Raw genomic sequence first — 24,769 nt, forward strand, 5'->3', positions numbered from 1 at the left:
CACATTTCAGACAAGGCTATATGCCATTGTAGAAAGGATTTTTTTCTTCCATCACAATTTAAAACACAATGACCCCCCTATCCGCAATTTTGAAAACAGCATGACCCCCTCCCCCCACTGCCAATTACAAAAACAGGGTGACCCCCCTACCAATCCACCGCCCCCCCCCCCCCCAGGCTGAAGAAACTGACCGGTCCCTTACGTAGTCCGTGTCCATGTTTTCTGACAATTTAAAGAGTTCCATGTAATAAAAGTCACTAATGATACACAAGAATTACTGGTAAAAAGTCACTATAAAACGTCACTTGTAATAAATTAAAAAATACTAAATAAAAAAGTCACTATTAAAGAGTCACTTGCAATAAAAGTCACTTGTGATAGCAAAAAGTCACTTCTAGAAGTCACTAATGATAAATAAGAATCACTGGTAAAAAGTCACTAGAAAGTGTCACCTGTAATAAAAGCAAAAAAAAAATATTAAAGAAAAGTCACTTATGTTAAAAATGCTTTTCTTAACAGATGAGTCTTCACTTTAGTTTTAAAACACGATAGTTCATAACACTGTCTGATGTCAAGAGGCAGACTGTTCCATAAGACTGCTGCAGCATTGGAGAAAGCACGTTTCCCATACGATGATTTTACCGGATTAATTTCGACAAGTAGCTTGGACTTAGAGCGTAGATTACAACTGGGTTCATAAAACTTCAGAAGCTGGGATATGTATGGTGGAGCCGTGTCATGTAGTGCTTTATATGCGATCAGAAGTACCTTGAATTCAACCCGTTCAGATATTGGAAGCCAGTGGAGGTTTTGAAGAACTCCAGTAATGTGGTCATACTTTCTGGTTTTGGTGATAAATTGAACAGCAGTGTTCTGTACAAGCTGATGTTTCCTTATACTGCTGAGAGGAATACGATACAATAAGCTGTTGCAATAATCTACCCTGGATGTAACAAAGGCATGGACTAGTAGTTTGACTGCATCATCTGTGAGATATTTTCTGATTTTACCAATGTTCTTAATGTGATAATATGACGATTTGCAGACTTGTGTCACTTGCTTCTCCATGTCCATACGGGAATCAAACATAGTGCCAAGGTTTCTTGCTTCAGTTGTAGGTATGATTTCATTTCCATTGATCTTCATAGGTGGCAAAGTTCAGTTTTGACGAGACCCAAAATACACCACCTCCGTCTTGTCAGCATTTAACTTTAGGAGATTATCCGTCATCCACTCATGAATATATGATACACAGTTCTCCATACGTGAAATGGTAATGTTGAGATCCTTGATTTTGAAACTTTAATACAGTGAAATATATATTATATCTGCATACAGGCATAATTCAAGGTTGTGTTGGCTAATAATGTCGCCCAGTGGATATATCCTTACTGTGAATACACCCCCCCTTCCCGGTGATATCTCCACAATTACATCATATAATGTAAAGGACAATATTTTTAAACTTTTGTTCTCTAATAATGGCAGTTCTTAAATTCTTCTCACATAAAATCTGTCATTGACTAGAATAATTATAAGACGCAAAAAAGGGAAGTATTGATATTCGGAACACAGATCTCGATAAGCTTATCGGTGATCACAACTTGTCGTCAGTCACCTGCTGCTAATTCATCTCTAGATCTGCTGAAGTTGTCAGATTTTCACGAACGTGAAACTGTTACAAAATTACTAAAAATGTTGTTTTATTTTTATTCAGAACTATGAATGCGTGCTAATAGTTTATGCAAATATTTTTTGTAATGTATATTTAGTCATACAGTACGCAAACAAGTAAAGTATGCGTGATTAAATGAAAAAAAATTATACACGTGAATAACCAATCTATACCAATCTCTCAAGCCAGAACTAGAGTACGGGCCTGTATACTATTAAAATAATGTACTGTGTTTCTAAACTTACATGATATTGGACAGCGATATATATATATATATATATATATATATATATATATATATATATATATATATATATATATATATATATATATATATATATATATATATATATAACTCGGTGAGTATCAATCTGCTAAGACAGTGCTCTATACCGCAGTGGCAGAGCGTAATAGTTTTGGTAGTACTGGAACTCTTTCTTGGTTTTTTTGTGTAAGTGTTCGAAGGTGGGAGGGGAATGTTCTTTAGAGAGTAGTTCAGGTTTACCTTTCGTGGCTGTTCCATTCTGGGTCTGGTAGCTGGTTGAGTAGAGTGCTCGACTTGGAGGAGGAGCGTATGTAACTCGGTGAGTATCAATCTGCTAAGACAGTGCTCTATACCGCAGTGGCAGAGCATAATAGTTTTGGTAGTACTGGAACTCTTTCTTGGGTTCTTAATGTGATAATATGACGATTTGCAGACTTGTGTCACTTGCTTCTTCATGTCCATACAGGAATCAAACATAGTGCCAAGGTTTCTTGCTTCAGTTGTAGGTATGATTTCATTTCCATTGATCTTCATAGGTGGCAAAGTTCAGTTTAGATAGCTCTCTTGTACGCAATATGCGTGAAACTCCGAGTTACACCCAAGAAAGAGTTCCAGTACTACCAAAACTATATATATATATATATATATATATATATATATATATATATATATATATATATATATATATATGTGTGTGTGTGTGTGTGTGTGTGTGTGTGTGTGTGTGTGTGTGTGTGTGTGTGTGTGTGTGTGTGTGTGTGTGTGTAGCTAGAAACATAGCACACAATTTTAATAGTATCCAGCCCGTGTATATACGTAATAGTTATTCATATGTTTAATATGACATTTTCATAATTTTCTCATCCATCCATTCATCCATGTATTGTTTGTGTATGTTAATTTTATTTACTTATTTACTTATTTATTTGTTAACACTGCTACAGCTCCTGTGTTCCTTGTTACCAAACTTCTGTTTTCTTTCCTGAGTATCCAGTATTCTTAATCTGTGTGATTGTTGTATACTAGATTACCAAGTTTACACTTAGTAGTTGTGTGGTATTAACTATTGTCAATGATAGTTTCTATTCAAGGTGTTTATCTAGTGTAATCTACGTGAAGAATTCCTCACTAATCAGGACAATTAGACACGTTTCGCAAATGCATCCTCTAGCCTGCAGCTGTCCGCTGGCTGGGTCTGTAACTCCCCCTACTTTGAATCGTTCACTCACTTCGATACCGAGCAGACAGCAGGCAAATGCTCTATATATTACACCAACCATAAATCACCTACTCGTGACATATCAGCAATTTGTTTGTTCTGTCGTTTTTATCATTTTGCATTTTGTTGAATAATTAAAACAGTATTAATGAAATTAGGCAAAGGACCAAGTCCCAATAATCAATTAATTACTGTAAAGTGAGGTGTAAAAAGCGACGATATTAATAGTGAAATTTGAAATAAGTTCACCATACTACATCTACGTGTGTTTTACTGTTAGAAATTAATTTAATATTTGTTCTTGTGTGTGATGCTACTTCCATGTATGGTTCTCATATACAACAACACAACCATTCCTCTTGCAATGAGTGTAGTAGCAATAATAATATGAATACAATTGCCCCCCCCCCCCATCTCGGATACCCCGGTACCCCAGCTATACCACAGTGCTGTTCCAAAAACTCTTGAATGCCGCACACAAAAATAACCTTTGTTGCACTATATAGTATTCTCAAAAATAAAAATGGGTGCTAGATGCGAAGTATGTCCATATTATTTAGATTTGCTTTTATTCAGTTATTTAACCGTAAAGTGTCATTAGGTGGTGGTAGTGTACGCTTCTGTTAGCTTCCTATATAGTACACAGCATAGGTCAGGTTTGTGTAGGGAAGGTCATACCAGGGCACGATAGCACGGGCTATGCTGATATGACTCATTCAATTTTGTGACGTCACAAATAACAAGCCAGGACGTGTAAACACTGTTGTGACACTTCCTCTCTTGTATGCAAATTACTATTTTAGAGTCTGTCGCACAAGTCTTGCACCCTTTGGAGAACGGTGGTAGATTTTATTATTGTTTTGGCAAGATATCAAAAAATGAATATATCTTCCATACTGTTTGACTTACAAACCTATAAATAGATGAATTATCGGTTTATTTTCCCTGAGCTCAGCTTCAGAAATTCGTCCAACACATACACTGAAAATAAACCCACCCACAATTTCAAAGTAACGAATCAAACGACGGCCAACCACTAACTAGCCAATCATGCATCACAAAATATTCACGTGACCAGACGAGTTAACAATAAAGCAGGTGGCGGCATGACCCTTTCAGTTGTCAGAATTGCAGACAACAGCTAACGCTTTATAACAATTTTTCCCGCAATTTACTCGAATTTTACAAGATTACTAACCGTATCATTATGGCAGACGAAGCACCTCAACTCAAACGCGACTCAACCATGCAAGTTACAGCTCAGGTATGACACTTTCTGTAAATTTTCTGACGAATTTTGATGTTTTCGCTTCTTCTTTCGCTAGAGTACCTTTGTTCTTCTTGTTCCAAGATGGCTATGTACAACTACCGTGGCTTGAGAAGCGCGCGTAGGCGACAACTAGATTTACTAACGTTAAATCCATCGCATGTTTAAATAAATAGTCGTAACGGAATCGCATTAACAGTTTTTACAAGATCTGTATAGAATTATCTCTGTAAATATTATAGTTTTATGTTTTCTGTATTGTTTTTCATATTTCCTGCCCTTAAACTGGGGTAACGTATAAAGCCTATAGGCTGCACATAGCATAATATATTCAAGACGCCAATTCGATCTTAGCGTCATAAGCTAACGTATCGCTAGGATCATAACACAGTTCACCAGTATATTAGTAGGGCATCAAATGAGCGTTATCATTTATTTTCTGTTATTTTTTTCTATAATATCGTATCGTCTACCGTGACAGTTGATGTCCGGGGAGACCGATTTCTTTGTTCCGACTTTCGAAGGCTTGTTTCTATTGTAAACACGTGTGTATAGTATAATAGTGTACAGTGTTCCGTTGTGTAGCCATTTGCCATTGTTTCAATGTGAGAGACGCGTTAATATCATAGCGTTCTGTCGGCCCGTTTTAAGTATAGACACATGTACATATGCACGAAACTGTCAGAATACAAAAATACAAAATGTTACAATAACCAGCTCTCTCAAGCTGACACCCACATACCCAGGTGGCGCATTGCTGGCGTCTCGATTGACCAGTAGCGTCACCCTAAGTCAAGAGTGTACATAGTAAATCATTACTAATATACTATTTAGTTTTCCTTTCGTTTTCGTATAGAAGTAAACTCGCGTTCAGGTTAACGTGGGGGGGGGGGGGTTTGTTGTTGTTGTTGTTGTTGTTGTTGTTGTTGTTGTTGTTGTTGTTGAGTAATCTGCTTATAAACAATATTTTCTCTCCAATTTTTATGGTATTAATCTGTATTTTCGTGAATTGCTAGTTAATGCTGGAGTGGTCTATTGTTCATTCACTGTCACAAAGCAAGACTGCAAGCAGTAATGACTCTCATTAGTGTGTTATGTAATGGTATTGTTTTCACTTCAGTCATAAACATCCTTTGTTTTATTGATGTCTAGAGCACTAGTTCTTCAAAGTCAATTTTGTTCAGAGAAGTTCTGTAAATTCAAGAGTTCAAAAGTTGAGTTAGCTTTTTGAATGAAAGGTGGAATTTCTATTGATAGTAGCAAGCTGAACTTTGGGTTTCAGGTGTTCACAGCTTTTATAAAAATATGGGCGGGTACTGTCATAGGGTATGGTTGCTCTCTTTGTACGTATAGCTTGTATGAGGTCAGACATACAGCATTGAAATCTTAGACTGGGAAAACCTTGTACTATGCAAATATCTGGTTTAATGTTAGTCTCTCAAGGTTTATTTATGTTGACAAGGAGGTCTATAGCAGTCAGTAGAGTTCACAAAGGTCACACGTCTATACAGACCATTCAAAGACTATTTTTATCACAGATGGTATGAACATAAAATATGGTTTTAAGTGTAATGTTGTTATTCTCATTGTAAGCTAAAGCTGGTTAACTTACATTTTCATATATTCACATGATTGTTTCTGAGATGATTGTACACTTTGTGGATTTGAAGACACATCCATTCTCACAAACCAGAGCTGTTATTTCCTTCGAGCCATCTTTGGATGGTGCCATAAAAGAGGCTGTGGTTTGTGACGATGGACACATCATATCACCAGGCTCAAAATAATGAGTAGTCTGGAGCTCATAGACTACTAAACATCACATCTAGACTACCAAATTTATAGGGTGGTTGTTTGTTAGACAAACGGAAATCAATAGAGATTGTAGCTGTAGCAGTTTACTTGGCTAGCTTTATAGTTATCATGGGTGAAACTACTGGTGTATATTTCACCCAAGCCCTAGTGACGGTCACTGACTGATTTGTATGTTGAATACTTAATTCTTGGAAGTGAAGGGTATGACATTTTGAGGCTAGATTTGGGGCCTGAATAGTGTGGGTCTGGGTCTGTGTGTGTGTGTGTGGGGGGGGGGGGTAAGTGGTTTGGGATGGAGGGGATTTAGGGTAAAGTGGTGGTTCGGATGTGGACGTTAGGGTTGGGGTAATAAAATACAGATTGATGGAAATTTGGAGGCAAGGATGTAGTTAGGTTCAGGTTTCTCAAATGAATTTGTATGAGAAGTGAGTAAAATTGAAAATATAACAATAAATAAGCTAAGCAAAATAGTTAACAGTTAATATGATTTAGTTGAGAGGTAGGTAAGTCTTGGCTTTCATTACATAAAAAATGTAAAAATAGCGCACTTTTTATACAAAGAGAAAGATCCCTGAATTAATTATCATTATTATTGTTATTACACAGTATTTAGAAAATGTCTGACATAATGAGATTAGTTCGTCTGTTTATGTTGGCTCTAAAATGTAAAAATATTGCACTTTTTATACAAAAAGAAAGATCATTATTGTGGTTATTACACAGTATTTAGAAAATGTTTGACATAATGAGATTAGTTTGTCTGTTTTATGTTGGCTCTAAAATGTTATTTATCCGCAAAAAATTGTCAAGTATGTCAAAGTTGTATTAGTCAGGTTTTATTGTTCACTAATATACATGTACTTTCAAAGTGATAATAGATTTCAAACATTGTCAGATCATTAAAAAATGGCCCTTCTGTTTTATTTGAGTTCAAAAATCCCAGCTACGCATTTGCAAAGATAGTATTAGCTATATAATGTATTATATAACTATTTATAAGTATGAACATATTTTGAATTTTATACGTTTGTGTTCTGAATGACCTGGTTTCTAAAATTAAAACAAAAATGCTTTGAAACACGTACACATAGCAGTGATAGATTTGTAGGAAATATTATGTTATTTGCAGTTATTTATTTTACTCTATGTCTGCAGTTTTCTTTCAATACCTGTATATATTGTACACTGATCAGTGTACCCTCTAATGATAGCCAAATTATGTTGTGGGTCAAAATGATAAAAACTGGGATTTCTTGTGAGTCACCACGTAGTAAGAGATAGGGTAACACCAAATATTGGTGTGTCACTAGAAATTGTTTGCATCAGTGGTGCACCAAATGGCTTAGAGGGCACACTGACCACATAGTAAGAGATAGGGGAACACTAAATTTTTGATGCATCACTACAAATTGTTTGCATCAGTGGTGCATCAAATTGGCTTAGAGGGCACACTCACCACAAAGTAAGAGATAGGGGAACACCAAATTTTGGTGCATCACTAGAAATTGTGCGCATCAGTGGCATGTCAAATTGGCTTAGAGGGCACATTGACACTTACTGTAGTGACTTGAAAGCCCATTTAGCTGGGTAATTCCTTGTTTTGACTTGTTTTTGTTACTATTATATTATGTGATTACATGTCACTCTAAATCTAACAAGCATACTAATACTACTGTAGTATTAAATTGGTTACATTAAATTCACAACAGACACTAAAACACACCCAGTAATAAGCATTTCAGGAAATAACTTATATTTATAGTGTACTGTCTTTATAACCTTAGTATAAACAATTAAAACATACTAAACTGTAATACACCTATCGATAATGATTTTAGAAGTTTCACTAGATTTTCCGTTTATTTTATCTCATTACTGATACACTTTGTGATAATGTCTATCAGGTCATCTAGGTGGTGTTACAGCTACAATAAACTTATCTAGTAATTACAAGACTTGACTCTTGTTCTCTGGTATACAGTCACAGGTGAATTATGATCTACTGATTGTCACAGGACAAATATTTAGTTTTGAATTGCTTGCTAAAAGGGTGATAATTTGTTATGATGTGATAAGTGACTGTGATAAGTGACAAACAATGTGATAAGTGACAAACAACATTATGATGAGTGGGAAATGACTGTCAAATAATGTGATGATAAAGTGACTAGTGAAATTGTGACAACACACTAGTGATAGGTAACAATGTGATGTGATTTACAAATGTGATAAGTGATATTGATAAGTGACAAAACGTGATAAGCGACAAATAATGTGACAAGTGACACTAAAATGACTAGTGACAGATTGTGACAACACAGTAGTGATAGGTAACAATGTGTATTTGTGTAAGTGTCAGTGAACATAACTTTGTAGATTTTATAGGAGAGGAAATGTAGATTTCACGACTTGATTTATTTGTAATCTGAGAAATACAGGTTGCGAAAGACATTGATATATTTAGAATAAGATTCCATGCTTTGACAGCATAAAGTGTGTTTAGTTCCTATTTTGAACACACAGACTGGTGTAATAAATGTATGTTTGTTAAGTAGCTGTTATTTTTGGCGCTTTATGACTTTTGATAGTTACCTAGAGTACATTTGTCTACCTACATGTAACAGTGTGTCAGCTTTTCCTGGAAACAGTGTCAGTGTTGCCATGGTGATTTGATTCCAAGGCCAGGGAATTCTAATGTATAGTGTTGACCTATGCATTTAGTCTAGTTCTTATACAGTATCGTCATGATTTATACCGTTACTCACAGTCTAGTTCTTATACGGTATCGTTATGATTTATACCGTCACTCAAAGTTGGTATCCAGACTATATACATTGGTCAAAGTCTCTGATAGCAAATGCAATTATTGGAGCTGGTATTGCTTGCATGCCTTACATGAATACTCCTGCAAGAAGTTTTAAAAATTAATTTGTGACTTAATTAATTTTAGAGTATTCGGTTCTTTGAAAAAGCCATGGTGTAAACCTAGTTACCTAGCTTCAAGTTGTGTTGTGATTTTGGTTATCACTTTCCCTATCTGACTTGACTCTAGGCTACAATAGGTGTGGTACTGGTTGAAAACCCATGTTGTTTTTACTCTCAATATTAATATAATTAACTATATGCTGACTGTTATGTTAATACCTGTATTATTTTGACCTTTTTTTTGAATATGCAGGAGGGTATCCAATTTCTGAAAGAACAAGGTGCTGAAACACTCCTCAAAATGCAAGGTTTAGACGAAGAAGGGGAAGGAGATGGAGATGACAAACCAAAAGTTGCACGTGATAATACAATGGTCGGCACAGTAAAGGTAAGGAAAAAATATCATTTATCTATATATATCATGTATATATGAAAATATTAGTACTGTGTAGGCATAGTAAAGGTAAGGAAAAATATATATATATATATATATATATATATATATATATATATATATATATATCCATTTTCAAATCTTGAGAATGGATAGATATTTGTTTTGTAATGCAGGAAGCTATACACTGCATTATTTAATTGAGATAGTCTTTGTAAGGTATCAGTATTTCCTAAAGTAATTATTAGATAAGTAGATTTGTTATCTGTCAGTAGTACTAAACATAGCTATCTACTGTTTAGTTTCAGAACAACAAGTTTGTATTATGTGTTACTGATACTAAAGCCAAACATAAACTGTAAACATTGACATTTTCACTACTGCAAATTTTTGTAGTTTTACAGTCTTCAGCAAGTCCTTAAAGACTAATTTTTACAAGTTACCAGACAGGTACATTGTGTTCATGTACAAGAAGGAATTTTAGTCACTACTTATTTTTACTAGTTACCAGACTGGTATATTGTGTTCATGTACAAGAAGGCATTTTAGTCACTACTTATTTGTACTAGTTACCAGACTGGTATATTGTGTTCATGTACAAGAAGGCATTTTAGTCACTACTTATTTGTACTAGTTACCAGACTGGTATATTGTGTTCATGTACAAGAAGGAATTTTAGTCACTACTTATTTTTACTAGTTACCAGACTGGTATATTGTGTTCATGTACAAGAAGGCATTTTAGTCACTACTTATTTGTACTAGTTACCAGACTGGTATATTGTGTTCATGTACAAGAAGGAATTTTAGTCACTACTTATTTTTACTAGTTACCAGACTGGTATATTGTGTTCATGTACAAGAAGGAATTTTAGTCACTACTTATTTGTACTAGTTACCAGATTGGTACATTGTGTTCATGTACAAGAAGGCATTTTAGTCACTACTTATTTGTACTAGTTACCAGACTGGTACATTGTGTTCATGTTCAAGAAGGCATTTTAGTCACAACTTATTTTTACTAATTACCAGACTGGTACATTGTGTTCATGTACAAGAAGGCAATTTTAGTCACTACTTATTTTTACTAATTACCGAACGAGTACATTGTGTTCATGTACAAGAAGGCATTTTAGTCACTACTTATTTGTACTAGTTACCAGACTGGTACATTGTGTTCATGTTCAAGAAGGCATTTTAGTCACAACTTATTTTTACTAATTACCAGACTGGTACATTGTGTTCATGTACAAGAAGTCATTTTAGTCACTACTAATTTTTACTAATTACCAGACTGGTACATTGTGTTCATGTACAAGAAGACATTTTAGTCACTACTAATTTTTACTAATTACCAGACTGGTACATTGTGTTCATGTACAAGAAGGCATTTTAGTCACTACTTATTTTTACTAATTACCAGACTGGTACATTGTGTTCATGTACAAGAAGGTATTTTAGTCACTACTCATTTTTACTAATTACCAGACTGGTACATTGTGTTCATGTACAAGAAGGTATTTTAGTCACTACTCATTTTTACTAATTACCAGACTGGTACATTGTGTTCATGTACAGGAAGGTATTTTAGTCACTACTTATTTTTACTAATTACCAGACTGGTACATTGTGTTCATGTACAAGAAGACATTTTAGTCACTACTTATTTTGTTTGCATTTTTGTTTTCAGTGAAATTAGCGAAAATAAGTTTTACAGTAGCTAGCTAAAGTTGACATAGTTACATAGTTCTGTGTATGTATATATTTGATATATATGTATCTCACAGTGTCTAACTATTACATTCACCAGATATTTAGGGTGATAACCCTGTTTAGTTTGTACCATAGGGACCTTGACTTTCTATCACTCTATTGGAAGTGATGATTAATAAATAAGTGATAAAAATCAAAGATTAGCTATGATAACATTATATATTAATAGGTTAACTTCACTCTAGGTGCTAGATTGTTGCCATAGTTACCAAAAATCTAGGTCAGTTGACTTCACTGTATTTCATGATGACAACATGTTTTGAGCAGAAGCCTGTTTCTTCTGTACTGTAAAAATAAAGTAGCAATGCTTTAATTATCGCTTTTGTCTCTGTTATTGTTAGTCTAGGGTTTCATATTGTCAATCTGTATGTTAAAAACATGTCCTATGATTGAAATACCAGGGCAACTTTGTTTCTCCTGCATTTGTTTATCTTTGTGTTTGGTTATCTTGTCTCTATACCTTACAACAAACCAATTAGTAGTGGATAAGGCCAAAAAAATATATATATCTGGTTCTGGTCAGTGTGCACGTGCCCTGAATACCCTCGCGTCAGTCCTTTTTTTCTCGATAATTTTTGCTTTCCCATTCCTTATTTATTCCTGATATCAGGAGAACAAGCAGCTGAAATCTACCCTACATGCCAAGACTGCTTAAATACAAAGCCTAAACTGCTTTGAAGAAAAAGGACAGAGTATGTAAAGTGTCAAAAAAATGTGTATTTACTAATTTGCAAAAAAAAAAAAAAAAAAAAAAATTAGGGGAAAAAAAAAATTTGCGTCGTCGCACCACTTTAGAAAGTTTACCCTGACCAGAACCAGATATTTTGTTTTTGGCCTAACACCTATTGACACATAAAGGTTTGACAGTAGATGGCAGCCACAGAGTAGTTCTTTGTCCTGTAAACAAAATATGTTCACCAGCTGCTCTGATATAGGAGAATTTAAGAAGGAAGCTGTCTGTCAATCCATGAACAATAAATCTTGACTTAGCTGTTTAAAATATTGAAGTCAAATACTGCAGTATTTATTTGGGATGGTAAGCATCATCATAGTTAGGTAGTTATTTTAAGGGGTGTGGTGTAGTGTATCTGTGTTGTTTGCAAAGCCCAGAGTGGGTTTAGGAATGCCCCATCCATCTGTGTGTCAGTTTGACTCTGTAACAAATTTGATCGTAAGTAGTTTAAAATGATAAAAACATGTGTTGTAAGTTGTATAAATCTTGACTTAGCTGTTTAAAATATTGAAGTCAAATACTGCAGTATTTATTAGGGATGGTAAGCATCATCATTTTAAGGGGTGTGGTGTAGTGTATCTGTGTTGTTTGCTTGCAATGAGCAAAGCCCAGAGTGGGTTTAGGAATGCCCCATCCATCTATTCATCTGTCTGTCAGTTTGACTCATGTAACAAATTTACTATTTGATCATAAGTAGTTTAAAATGATAAAAACATGTCTTGTAAGTTGTATAAATGTTACCCCGATATGGTTGGCATAGCAATTATTTTTCATAAAATACAAATTTAAATGACTTCTGCAGTAGTATGTCCACACCTGTGGTTGCTATAGCAACCTCTTAGAATGATGATTGTAGAACCAAGCTTTGGGTGGCTGTGGATCTGATGATGTGTCAAGTGTGGTTTCTATAGTAACCATCTTCAATAACGGTGTTCTGCTTGCTTCATGTAGTATTTACTAACGAAATGAATATAGTACGGTATTAGATGTTTCAATAATTGATGTACATTAGTTGCCTGGCAGGCTGCTTTGTTGTGAAGTTGTATAAGAGACTTGCTAAGGACTCGTTATCCCATATAGAGTGGAAATGTAAAATACCATGTGTAGCAGTCTGGGGATGTCAGGATCATTTAGAAACATACATTAAGCTTTGCTAAATGAGGTCGAAATAGAGAGATGATTATGAAAATAACAGATTAAATAATACTTTGATTATTCTGCACCCAGTAATAACTCATAGATTGAAATAGAGAGATGGTTATTAAAATAGAAAATTAATAATACTTTGCAGTAATAACTCGGTCTCATTATAGGTTGAAATAGAGAGATGATTATGAAAATAACAAATTAATAATACTTTGATTATTGTGCACCCAGTTATAACTTAGTCTCATTATAGATTGAAATAGAGAGATGATTACGAAAATAACAAATTTAATAATACTTTGGTTATTCTGCACCCAGTTATAACTCATTATAGATTGAAATAGAAAGATGATTATTAAAATAACAAATTAATAATACTTTGGTTATTCTGCACCCAGCAATAACTCATTATAGATTGAAATATAGAGATGATTATGAAAATATCAAATTAATAATACTTTGATTATTCTGCACCCAGTAATAACTCATTATAGATTGAAATAGAGAGATGATAATTAAAATAACAAATTAATAATACTTTGCAGTAATAACTCGGTCTCATTATAGGTTGAAATAGAGAGATGATTATGAAAATAACAAATTTAATAATACTTTGGTTATTCTGCACCCAGTAATAACTCAGTCTCTTTATAGATTGAAATAGAGAGATGATTATGAAAATAACAAATTAATAATTGGGGTATATTTTTAAATCATGAAAACATACCGAATGTAGCTTGTGTTGTCAAAAATCTTGTAAATATTGCAGTTTCATTAAATTTGCACTGATGTTTCTAGATAAAGCACTTAACGATTTGATTGACAGAAGTCATGTTTTTTGTGTCATCTATTATATTGTATTAAACAAACAGATAAAACTTGTTTGGGAATGGGAATGGTATAGATTTCTTTCGCGGATTTGATTTTGATGGCTTAAAGACTTAATTCATTGTAATATTGCCATCAGTCAATTGACTGTATTTCATCGGATTTTCGTGTTTGTTGATACGATTAAAGCATTACAGATTTCACTATAAAATGTAATGCTATGATTGTGTGATTTTACTAGATCTACCGGTAGTTTCTAATTTGTACTCGCTATAAATATATCTTGTGAAAACATCTATTCACTAGGACTTCAACTCTGTTTATATTTAAGACACGGCCAAATTAATTATTTCCCTAGTGTAGTATGTGATATTACTTATCAAGTCGGCCAAACTAGTTATTTCCCTAGTGTAGTATGTGATATTATTTGTCAAGTCGGCCAAATTCAACATTTCCCTAATGTATGTAGTATGTGACACCTCTATTTTTGCAAAAACTTACAAATTATGTAAATTAACAATCGATTATATTATGTAAATTATGGTAACTTACATTGTTTTTTTCTGAAGAATACAAAAGAGAACTCTAGTGAAAAAGCCATCTTCTCTGTCATCACGTGAGGTTTTCCCATAACTCCATCACAAAATGCCCATAACATCCAAATACATGAGAAATGTAGGGCTCAGTTGCACAAGATTTCAAATTGATAACAAGGTGCAATTTAATCACCCAAAATCATACACAAGTTGCGTACTAAAGTTGATACCAGTAATCAATACAAGTGTACTAAAGGTAGAAATAAGTCTGACTGGACTTTTCCTTTAATTAAGTTGATAGCAGTAATCAATACAAGTGTACAACTAAATTAGAAATACGTCTGACCTGACTTTTACTTTAAGTTGATAGCAGTACTAAAGTAGAAATAAGTCTGCCTGGACTTTTCCTGTTGATAGCAGTACAAAAGTAGAAATTAGTCTGACTGGACTTTCCCTGTTGATAGCAGTATGACAGTAGAAATTAGTCTGACTGGACTTTCCCTGTTGATAGCAGTACAAAAGTAGAAATTAGTCTGACTGGACTTTCCCTGTTGATAGCAGTACGAAAGTAGAAATTAGTCTGACTGGACTTTCCTGTTGATAGCAGTATGACAGTAGAAATTAGTCTGACTGGACTTTCCCTGTTGATAGCAGTACAAAAGTAGAAATTAGTCTGACTGGACCTTTCCTTACACAGTAAGTGTCATATTGATATACACACGTGTCAACATAGTGTAACTGCAACTGCAGTGCTCAGCCTCTTTATACAAAGGAATACCATTTGACAAGTGTGTTATCAGTTATTTATGTTTAACACTATGTGATTGATTAGCTCTTAGGACTGATACATTTTGTGAAGTACAAGCATATTAAGTTAACACAGATTCAAGAATGGAAACTATGCCACTTCTGAACTCGACAAAATAATTTACCTCAGTTTCAGAGACATTGATTGAACACTGAATAATTTTAAAAACTCACATTCAGAAAGATTCAAAAAGACATTGATTTCATTTGAGGTTTTATTCTGTGAACTAAGAAAGTTTTAATTAGTGTAGAATATTGATAATTAAGTTGAAAAAAATACAATGCAGTTTCAGTCAGTGAATACAAGTAGCACTGTACATAGTAATTAATTAGTAAAACTTCATCAACTGGAAAGTGATATTGAGATACTGCTTATTTAATTTTGTGCATTATTATAAGGTTTATACACAATGAATGAAGAAAATTAATAATTTATTAATTTCATAATATATGACGTAGACAGAGCTAATTTACTTGGTAGGTACTGTAGTACAATGATATACCAGATACTACTTGTGTGGTTGACAAATGAGCTGTCTCTAGCTTGTTTGTGATTGGCAGAGTTGTAGTAGTTTGACCTTTGAACTCTTATCACTTGTTTGTGATTGGCAGAGTGGTTGTGGTTTGATCTTTGAATTGTCAGGTGCAGTAGTTTGACCTTTTGATCTGGCAGGTAATTCCCGCCAACAGTTAATCCCTTCTTAAATTTTGACCTCACCTATGCATGCTATGAAAAGTGTTGGCAAAATACTATTTTGAAGAAATCTGTTTCCTCTAGACTTTTAACCCCTTCAATACTGAAAACATTCCCGCCAATATTGTTTGGACAAAATTCTTGGTTTATGTAAGTTTTTGGCATATATCAACTTCATTTTAGACTGGAATTAAAGAAATGTTACTTCCTAATGAAGTAATATTATTGTAATTATGAAAATATTCATATAAATTGGGTCCCCATATTATTTAAAACTCGTCTCTAGTCATGAAAGGGTTAATAAAATAATGCTAGTGCATAGTGAGAAGTAAAGTGGATCATTTTACCATCAAAAAATTCCTTGATTGGTAAAAAAATATTAGTACTCAAATTAAAATGGGCTACAAGTTATCTACACGTTAAAATGAAATAGAGTATAAAATTTCTTATCCAATATTTTAATATTTGTTGAGAGCTGTTTTAATAGTACATATCATATGCTCTAATTGTTTGAAATGTACAAAATGATACTGTGTACCATGTTGTGTAGAAATGAACTAGAAAAACAATGAAATTACATGCTCAGTAACAAAACTATATTTATTTGATCTGAAGGTTTAATCTCAATCAATAGATATCCTAAGAAAACAATAAGAAATTATTATATTTATATAGTGTTATTATTGTCAATGTAACAGAAAAATTATGTGGAAAAAATGCAGGGTAGAAACCATCTAGATAGGGTGCAGTTTTATTTGTTCCACACTATCAACTATTAGAAACCTGATAAGAGCTGAACAACACAACATATCTCATAGTCTAGATAGGTTGCAATAATATGTAGTACATTGTGACTTCTAAGCATTCTAGTTGACCTTGGTAGTCATGGTTACAATGGCTAATAGTCTGGTTAGATTTTCATAATTTTCTCATGTGGTAAACTTACATTGTTTAGAAATTGGTAGCAATAGTGGTTGATTTGGTAAGACTTATATTATTTTTGTGTAGTAAACAGGTATTTTATAGTTCCTTATTAATAGAATCCAGAGATTTTGAAAAACATCCTTTAAAATGTCCGAAATACCTAATCATTATAGTAGAGTTGAATTGTGATTGTGTATATTTTATAGCTAAGTCTGAATCTGAGACAAAAGACAAATTTACTCTGTTTTTAATTATGACAAAAAAAAATGATTTACAAAAGTACAAATTTACTCATCCCCCACTATCCTGAAGAAATGATACTGAAAATCAAATAAAATTCCGGTTGTGTAAAGGTCACCAAAAAATCACATTTTACGAATTGTGACTCTTTTGTATAAAGTGCACAAAGGAACTTATTTGATGTCATACTCTTCTTGCCTGAAAGGAAATGAAGTTATTGTATGATTTGCTGGTTGCTTAGTTACAACAGAATTTGACTACGTGTGATCTTTCAGTTCTATATTTACATGGGCATGTGACAGTACGATACGTTAGTGAAATCTGATGACCAAAGTACTGAAGCACTTCTAAGTCTTTGATGTATTATTGGGGTCATCTATATACAGTCATTTATTAATCTGAGAATGAATGTTCATGAGCTCTGAGTTCGTGGTAAATTAAAATCTTTACTCTCAGAGTCACATATTTCTTGGAAGCATGACAATAACCTATTATAGTACACCCCTGACAACGCTGATGAGATGTCAGCGAAAATTTGTGATTCACTTCCAAGAAATGTTTTTTCAGAAATTTTCATTACTATGTATAAATTACTCTGGTAATCAAGTTTTCAGTTTACTAAGATACATACACAAACTAAAACTATTGCAATGTGTTATACAACAGTGATAAATTTATAGAATTATTATAAACAAGTGTAACAGGAATCCAGTAAGAAGCTTATGTCTGTCTTAGAGTTTTCATTGACAACATTTTGGTTTCATGGAATTTAATCAAATATGGATAATCCACTATCTCTTAATTCTTAGATAATACTTGACTACGAAATAGACTTCGTTTTCTCCTGAACAGAACGATTAATCAGCATCCTGGTGTCTGTCTAGGTCGAGTGTGCCCTCTTGCCACTGAAGCACTCAATTTCTAGTGACGCACCAACATTTGGTGTTCCCCTATCTCTTACTATGTGGTGTCTCACAAGAAATGCCAGTTTTTATCTTTTGACTCACAACAACAAAATTTGGCTAACATTAGAGGGCACACTGTCTAGGTCAAATCAGGATATGTTTGAACCAAACTAAATTGTAATTGTGTTCTTTACCTTGAGGAAAATGTGTTTAAAACAAATACTGAGTGAGAAAATGCTGTTTTTTATAAAACGTTCACAAATTATGAGTACATATCTAGAAAAGAATTTGAAGTTTGAGATTAAGGAAAAACATATATAGTTATATTCAGAATAATTTGGTGTGATATGAATGTGAAATAAATACTTCATGTATGTAAATTGTTCAACAGATATCTTTGTCACTAAGTGACATAAGCTGCGTCTGATTTTCACATTTTATTTCATTGAACACAACCAGTATTTTCACTAAGGATTGTAAGTTGTCAAAATAAACCTGACTTCCTCAATCATTTTGCCAGTGCTTCCCAAAGAGAGGAAACTTTATCAACCAGTTTCATGCAATCCATACTTCTCTGTTACCAAGGTTACCAAATTAGCAAACACACTCACAAATTTGCACTCATACGATGAAACTGACTAACTCTGTTATTTAAAAAAAATTTTCCTTTATCCAGGAAGGAGAAGCATTCCTTGAATCAGCAGGTAAACCAGATGAAAGTGCCAAAACTAGGGGACAACAAAAAGAAATTGAAAAACTGACTGAAGAAGAAGAAGCACCAAAACTCCAAAGAGACACAACAATGGTAGACACAGCTAAGGTATGTATGTTGTGAATTTGACTGTAGAGGGCGCTATTCAACTTGACCATGTAGGCCTGTTATTCCTCACACAGTGAATACAATTCAATGTTCATGTCCTCACTAATATCACCTTCATTATTGACTTATAGCTATCAGGAAATATTGTAATTTAAAGGAACCAATGTTGGCCAGGAATAATTTCTTCTCTGCTTTCTTCAGAAAATGAACTTGAATTACTGTGTACCAGCTATACTAACATTGTAGGTATTAAAATATAAATTGTGATTAAAATTAAGTAATATGTTATGTTTGCTAAAGTCATTACTCTCTTTTCAATTTGGTCATATCTATCGTAAGTTACGAGAAAAAAAAGTAAAATTAAAGAGGGGAGATTTTATACAGGTGTTAACAGTTAAATCACTTTCGTGCTTTTGGAGTGACAATACTTGGTAGAATTTGTCCACTTCCTGTTAAGTGGCATATTTAGTTACTAATAAAAAGTAATTATTTCAAAATACAGTGCACAATATGGTAACCACCAATGCAGATTGTCAAACCATATGATAACCATAGTTTGTGTTCTGCTGTGTAATGTGACTCTGGTAACTGATTGTAAGGACCTATTCATAAACTAAATAGTCATTAAGTTGCAACAAATTGACAATTATATGTCTACTTTGTAGCCAAAGATATCCTTGAAACAAAGTAATGGCTACTTTCTATAAAGAACCATTGTTTATTAAGAGAGTATCATATGGACCTATTTTATATGCAACTGTGTAGCCTTCAAATGCTACATGTTATAACAATGCAACTGTGTAGCCTTCAGAATGCTACATGTTATAACAATCCAGTGGCCAGTTAATGGTATGTTTATTAGGCCTATAAAAAAAATTGTCTGGTTCCCGTTACCATATGGAAAACAATGGAAAACAACGGAAAACATAAAACATAACTACCTGAACTAGACACTCTGAGGCTTATATATGAAAAAAAAATATATATAAAAAAAAGTAAAATAAAAATCTACCTACCCCACCTATTCTAAAATTGAGTGTAATCGGAATCACCCAATTTTTTTGTTAGGCCATAACTGAAAGTTTGTTTCACAACGTGACTTACTTCCACAGATAGAAACAAAACTGATAAAAGCATTATATCAACTTACATCAGAGGCTCTCAGCTGTTTGTATTTGTAGTGGTTATCTTGTCATCATTACCTAAGTCTTCTTTGTGTGAAGTCTTCTTTTAGCTCATTTCAGTCACGCAAACACATCAGTGTTTTTTTCACCAGGTGCAAAAGTTAATGTAAACTAGCTGTGAAGCCTGTTAAGTCTCTCAGTGAATAGAACTGGTTCAACAGGGCTTATACACAGTCTTTTAAAATCATGAAAAATGTAGTAGTATAATCCTGGAAACTCTTAATAAATGAAATTCATTATCATTGACAATTCTCAATGTTTGCATAGTGAAGTTTCCATTGTGATCTGTTATTATCTTGTAATATCTCTTTGTAGCACCCATGCACATACCAAGTTGTACACATGTAAACAGAAATATGGGATTTATACCGAGGTCATGAATGTGTCCATGTCATTGTTCTGTGACAAGACACCCTATGTCACTCATATTTTCACAGCAGAACAAAGAAGAATGTTTGGAGAGAAATGCTATAGGCATATTGTCTCGTTTCTGTCAAATTTGTTTTTGAGGTACCATTTTTCAATTGTGCTTTGCCCACAAATTTTATTTCATGTTCCATTGGCAAGTTAAATTTTATTTTACATACCTATAGCAAGTGAAATTTTATCTTCATGTACCCCTTAGCCCAAGGTAAATTTTATTTCATGTACCCCTTAGCCCAAGGTAAATTGTATCGATATATGGAGATCTGAGTGATTTTTGTGTGTGTGTATTTCAGGCTGGTAAAGAATTCATTGGAGACAAAGTAGTAGGGGAAACTCGTTCACAAACAAAAGCCATTGCTGAGGCACAAGTTGAAAAAGATAAAGAAGAGGAGGGTGAGAAAGAAGAGGCAGCAGAGGAAGAAGAAGATAAACCAAGTGTGCAAAGAACAACAACAATGGCTGCCACTGCAGATGAAGGCAAAGCTTTCCTTGAAAGAGAAGGTTTTTCTGAGGACTCTAAACGTACAGAAAAGACAGAGGAAGAAGGTGAAGAGGAAGAGGAGGAAGAAGAAGGTGAAAAAGGAATGAAAAGAACTCACACCATGGCAGAAACAGTACAGGTATGTTAATATTTATATCAGACTTGCACTCTTAAAGAGAGGTAGACAATAGTTGTCACTTACAGAGAGGTACAGACAGTAATTGTCATTCTCAGAGAAACTGGTGACTATTGTTTGGTTATCTGAACTATTTGATTATCTGTACTGTTTGGTTATCTGAACTGTTTGTTTATCTGAACTATTTGATTATCTGTACTATTTGATTATCTGTACTGTTTGGTTATCTGAAGTATTTGATTATCTGAACTGTTTGGTTATCTGAACTGTTTGGTTATCTGAACTATTTGATTATCTGTACTGTTTGGTTATCTGAACTGTTGTGTTGTCTATATACTCTTTTGGTACTTGAACTTCTTCAGAACTGTTTGCCATGGTAACCACTTAAATGATTAGTGTAAAGTTTGGTTATCTGAACTTTCAGTTCTCAGAACTGTTTGCCATGGTAACCACTTAAATGATTAGTGTAAAGTATCTCATCATCTATACAATACTTTCTTGTAAACTATTTATTGATTTGACCAAATATCAAAACTGTTTTTCTCTTAATTTTTACATTTTTACTGAAGTTACTGTCATCATCAAGTACAAATAATAAAATGTTGAAATGCCATTTCCTACATCTTGAAAACATCTATCATCATTTCTGTTTATCTAAAGTGTTCCAATATACCAGCAGACCAACAAGTGGATCTTTCACACATTTCCTATTTTTACCTACCCCCGGTAATCTGTTCTTTTGTGTCGATTTTCTGTACTTTCTTCATATTTTCAGGAAGGAGAAGAATTCCTTAAACGTCAGAAAACAAGTAACGGTGAAGTGACTGAACAAAAAGACAAAGAGCAAGAGCAGGACTCCTAAAGATGCTGCAATAGTTCAAATTCATCTCTATGTGCACTGTGTGAGGCAAATGTTCTCCAAAAAAAAATAACTTTTAGCCCAGACTTTATCTCTACCTAGATCTACACAAATGTAGTTTATATTTGTAGTTTTCAATTTTTGATGTACCGTGTATCGTAGTTTATTTTTTTGTAAACTCATCTTGTGTCATAATAATATTCCAGTGTATTTAGTTATCAGAACTTTTCTTCAACTCCAGTTTCAGTTGTCAAAATTTTTCGGGCTGGACTTCAAACTCTCGTCATAATCTTGTATAAATACATATTCAGAGATTTATTTGCATAATACACTCTATCCAGGAAGTCAAAAATATGGCTTTGGTGACATGACTATCAAATCCTGTGAAACCACTTGAATTTTTCACTTCTTTTACACCATTCACAGTCTTCGTCCCCAACTTTTGATGGCCTCATAATGCAACCATGCTCTAATGCAGTTCTGATTGGTTTAGTCCACTTAATAAAAGGGGGTAAACAGCAAACTATGTCAAGGATGTGCAATGTGTATTTATCAATGCTGAAAGTCGGATTATGTGTAGTCTTGAAGAAAGATCTTAGATCTGCACTTTGATGGTTGCCATACTTCTGTCTGGCCTAGCGCCCTCAGTGGCAACCTGTGGCCACTTTTAAGTCTGTGAGTGAGCCACAAACAAAAAGTGTGGATATTTGGGGGAACAAATGATAGATCTAGAACTTGACACATGAATTGTCACATGGTTGTAGAAATAATGTATGGTTTGACAAAGTAAGTTGTACTTAACTTAATATTTTGTGTGTGTGGAATTTGTATGGCATGGCTGTCTTTATTAACCCTAAACTATTTTATTATAACTAACAACTCTACATAAAAAAACATCTCATGCAAAAGCATTTTTGATAGATTACTCTTTAAGAAATGTATAATAAAAGATTTTTTATTGAATGTGAATTTTTATCTGAAAGTTGTCCAAGGCATGTTTTCACATGTCGTTGTAGATGTTTTTAAAACATCACACTATTTTCTATTTATCGTATCACATATGTACTTTGCTAAAAAGTGATACTTTGTGTGGGGATTCATGTGGGAAAGTATGTGACATTTCCTCAGCCATGTGGGGATTCATGTGGGAGAGTGAATTTTCCTCAGCTATGTGGGGATTCATGTGGGATCGGAGTATGTGAAACTTCTCTCAGCGATGGGAGAAATTATGTGAAATTTCATTACGTGGGGATTCATATTTAATAAAAAGTGAATTTTCCTCTGCCATGAGGGAAAGTATGTGAAATTTCCTCAGCCATGTGGGATTCATGGAGTATCTTCAATATGTCAACTCATATGGCTTACATGATAATAATATCTAATGATACAGTGTATCATACAGTTTAACATTCTATAGAGGTGACACAAGGCATTCATCAGATGGCAATGTGAAGTAGCAAGGGGTATGTCTATCAAATAAATCAGCCTGAGTGATTTTTACAGCAGTTTATCCGATCAGTAAGTTAACATGGGTACTATAAGGAATATAATATTTATTGGTTTCATGATATTCATGAAATCTCATCTTTCAGCTAAGATTAAATATCCAAATCTAGTTTTGAAAGTATACAACTGCACCAAGATTTTAGTTCTCCATATACAACAGTACTATAACATACAGGCAAGAACACAAATGTAGTTTTGCAATGATATGTACAAATGGTATCGTATGTCTGCATAGTAAGAATATTACTAATAATTATACTCCCACCTTGCTACTGCGTGCCATCTTGAAATAAGTTCACCATTATGTCATGTATTCACAGGGACAGTCATGTCATTATTGTCAACCATTGTTGTGTACATCAGCCCTTTGTTGTAACACTCTGCCAATGTTTTTTACCAGTGTGTATACACACACTCATTGTGTATCTTATTATAAATAATATCTTACGAGTCAGACAATATTCTGTAACAATATAAATAATCAAGCCTATGTTTGTGTGGCTAGCTGTAAGCTAAAACAGTTGCCACCCATGGTTTGACATTTTGACAGTGTGCCCTCAACAAGAATATTGGGAGAATAAAACTTGTAATGCAAACTGCCATAGAGTGCGCTGTATAAGTATGATACAGATGATACAATGCTTTACTTTGGTTCGAGGGGATTGGTGTCAGAATTAATGATATTTCAAAGCCAATTTTTAAGACTTGCTGGATTATTGTCATTTTTACCACTGCTGTCAATAAAATCAAACCAGAAATGTACAACTCAGAATTTCATAATAAAAACTTCATCTGATATTCCAATTGACTAAAGTGTACAGTCTGTATTCTGATAAATGTGAATGATTTTAAACTTTTCAATACACCACGTTCTGGCCACTGAAGTTGCTGCTGTTTTACACAGAAGGGTTGTGAGAGGCCTCCCCACATTGAGCAAAGAGTGGGCTGACATTTGGTCATCAACGCTGCAATGCATGAAGCTGTGAACAAAAAGTTTGTTAAAAAGGGGTGGTCTTGAATGAGAACTACAGTGGTTAGGTATGTTTTAATTTTTGATATTCACTTTTAAAAGAGTAGTGAGAAAAACACAAAATGGATGATAGCTTCATTTCAGTTGTCTGACAATACTCCACTATTCTAGCCCTCACTTCAGGCACCAAAACAACTTGCAAACAGCGCCTCTAGTGGCCAAACCAAGAAATCATTTATTTC

At 33.8% G+C, this 24,769-nt stretch overlaps 2 protein-coding genes across 2 annotated transcripts; one reads left to right on the forward strand and one right to left on the reverse strand.

Annotated features, from left to right (window-relative positions):
* Window positions 1-492: 492 nt before the first annotated feature.
* Window positions 493-1,146, reverse strand: LOC144451705 (uncharacterized). Its single transcript, XM_078142608.1, has one exon. The coding sequence runs from the start codon at window positions 1,144-1,146 to the stop codon at window positions 493-495; it is 654 nt and encodes a 217-aa protein (XP_077998734.1).
* Window positions 1,147-4,253: 3,107 nt separating this feature from the next.
* LOC144451481 (uncharacterized) lies at window positions 4,254-24,356 on the forward strand. The gene is made up of 5 exons (XM_078142332.1): window positions 4,254-4,423; window positions 9,420-9,554; window positions 18,822-18,965; window positions 20,869-21,195; window positions 21,968-24,356. The coding sequence occupies exons 1-5, from the start codon at window positions 4,367-4,369 to the stop codon at window positions 22,052-22,054; spliced, it is 750 nt and encodes a 249-aa protein (XP_077998458.1). The 5' UTR covers window positions 4,254-4,366; the 3' UTR covers window positions 22,055-24,356.
* Window positions 24,357-24,769: the final 413 nt, after the last annotated feature.

Source organism: Glandiceps talaboti, chromosome 21 (assembly GCF_964340395.1).
Source record: "Glandiceps talaboti chromosome 21, keGlaTala1.1, whole genome shotgun sequence".
NCBI lineage: Eukaryota > Metazoa > Hemichordata > Enteropneusta > Spengelidae > Glandiceps > Glandiceps talaboti.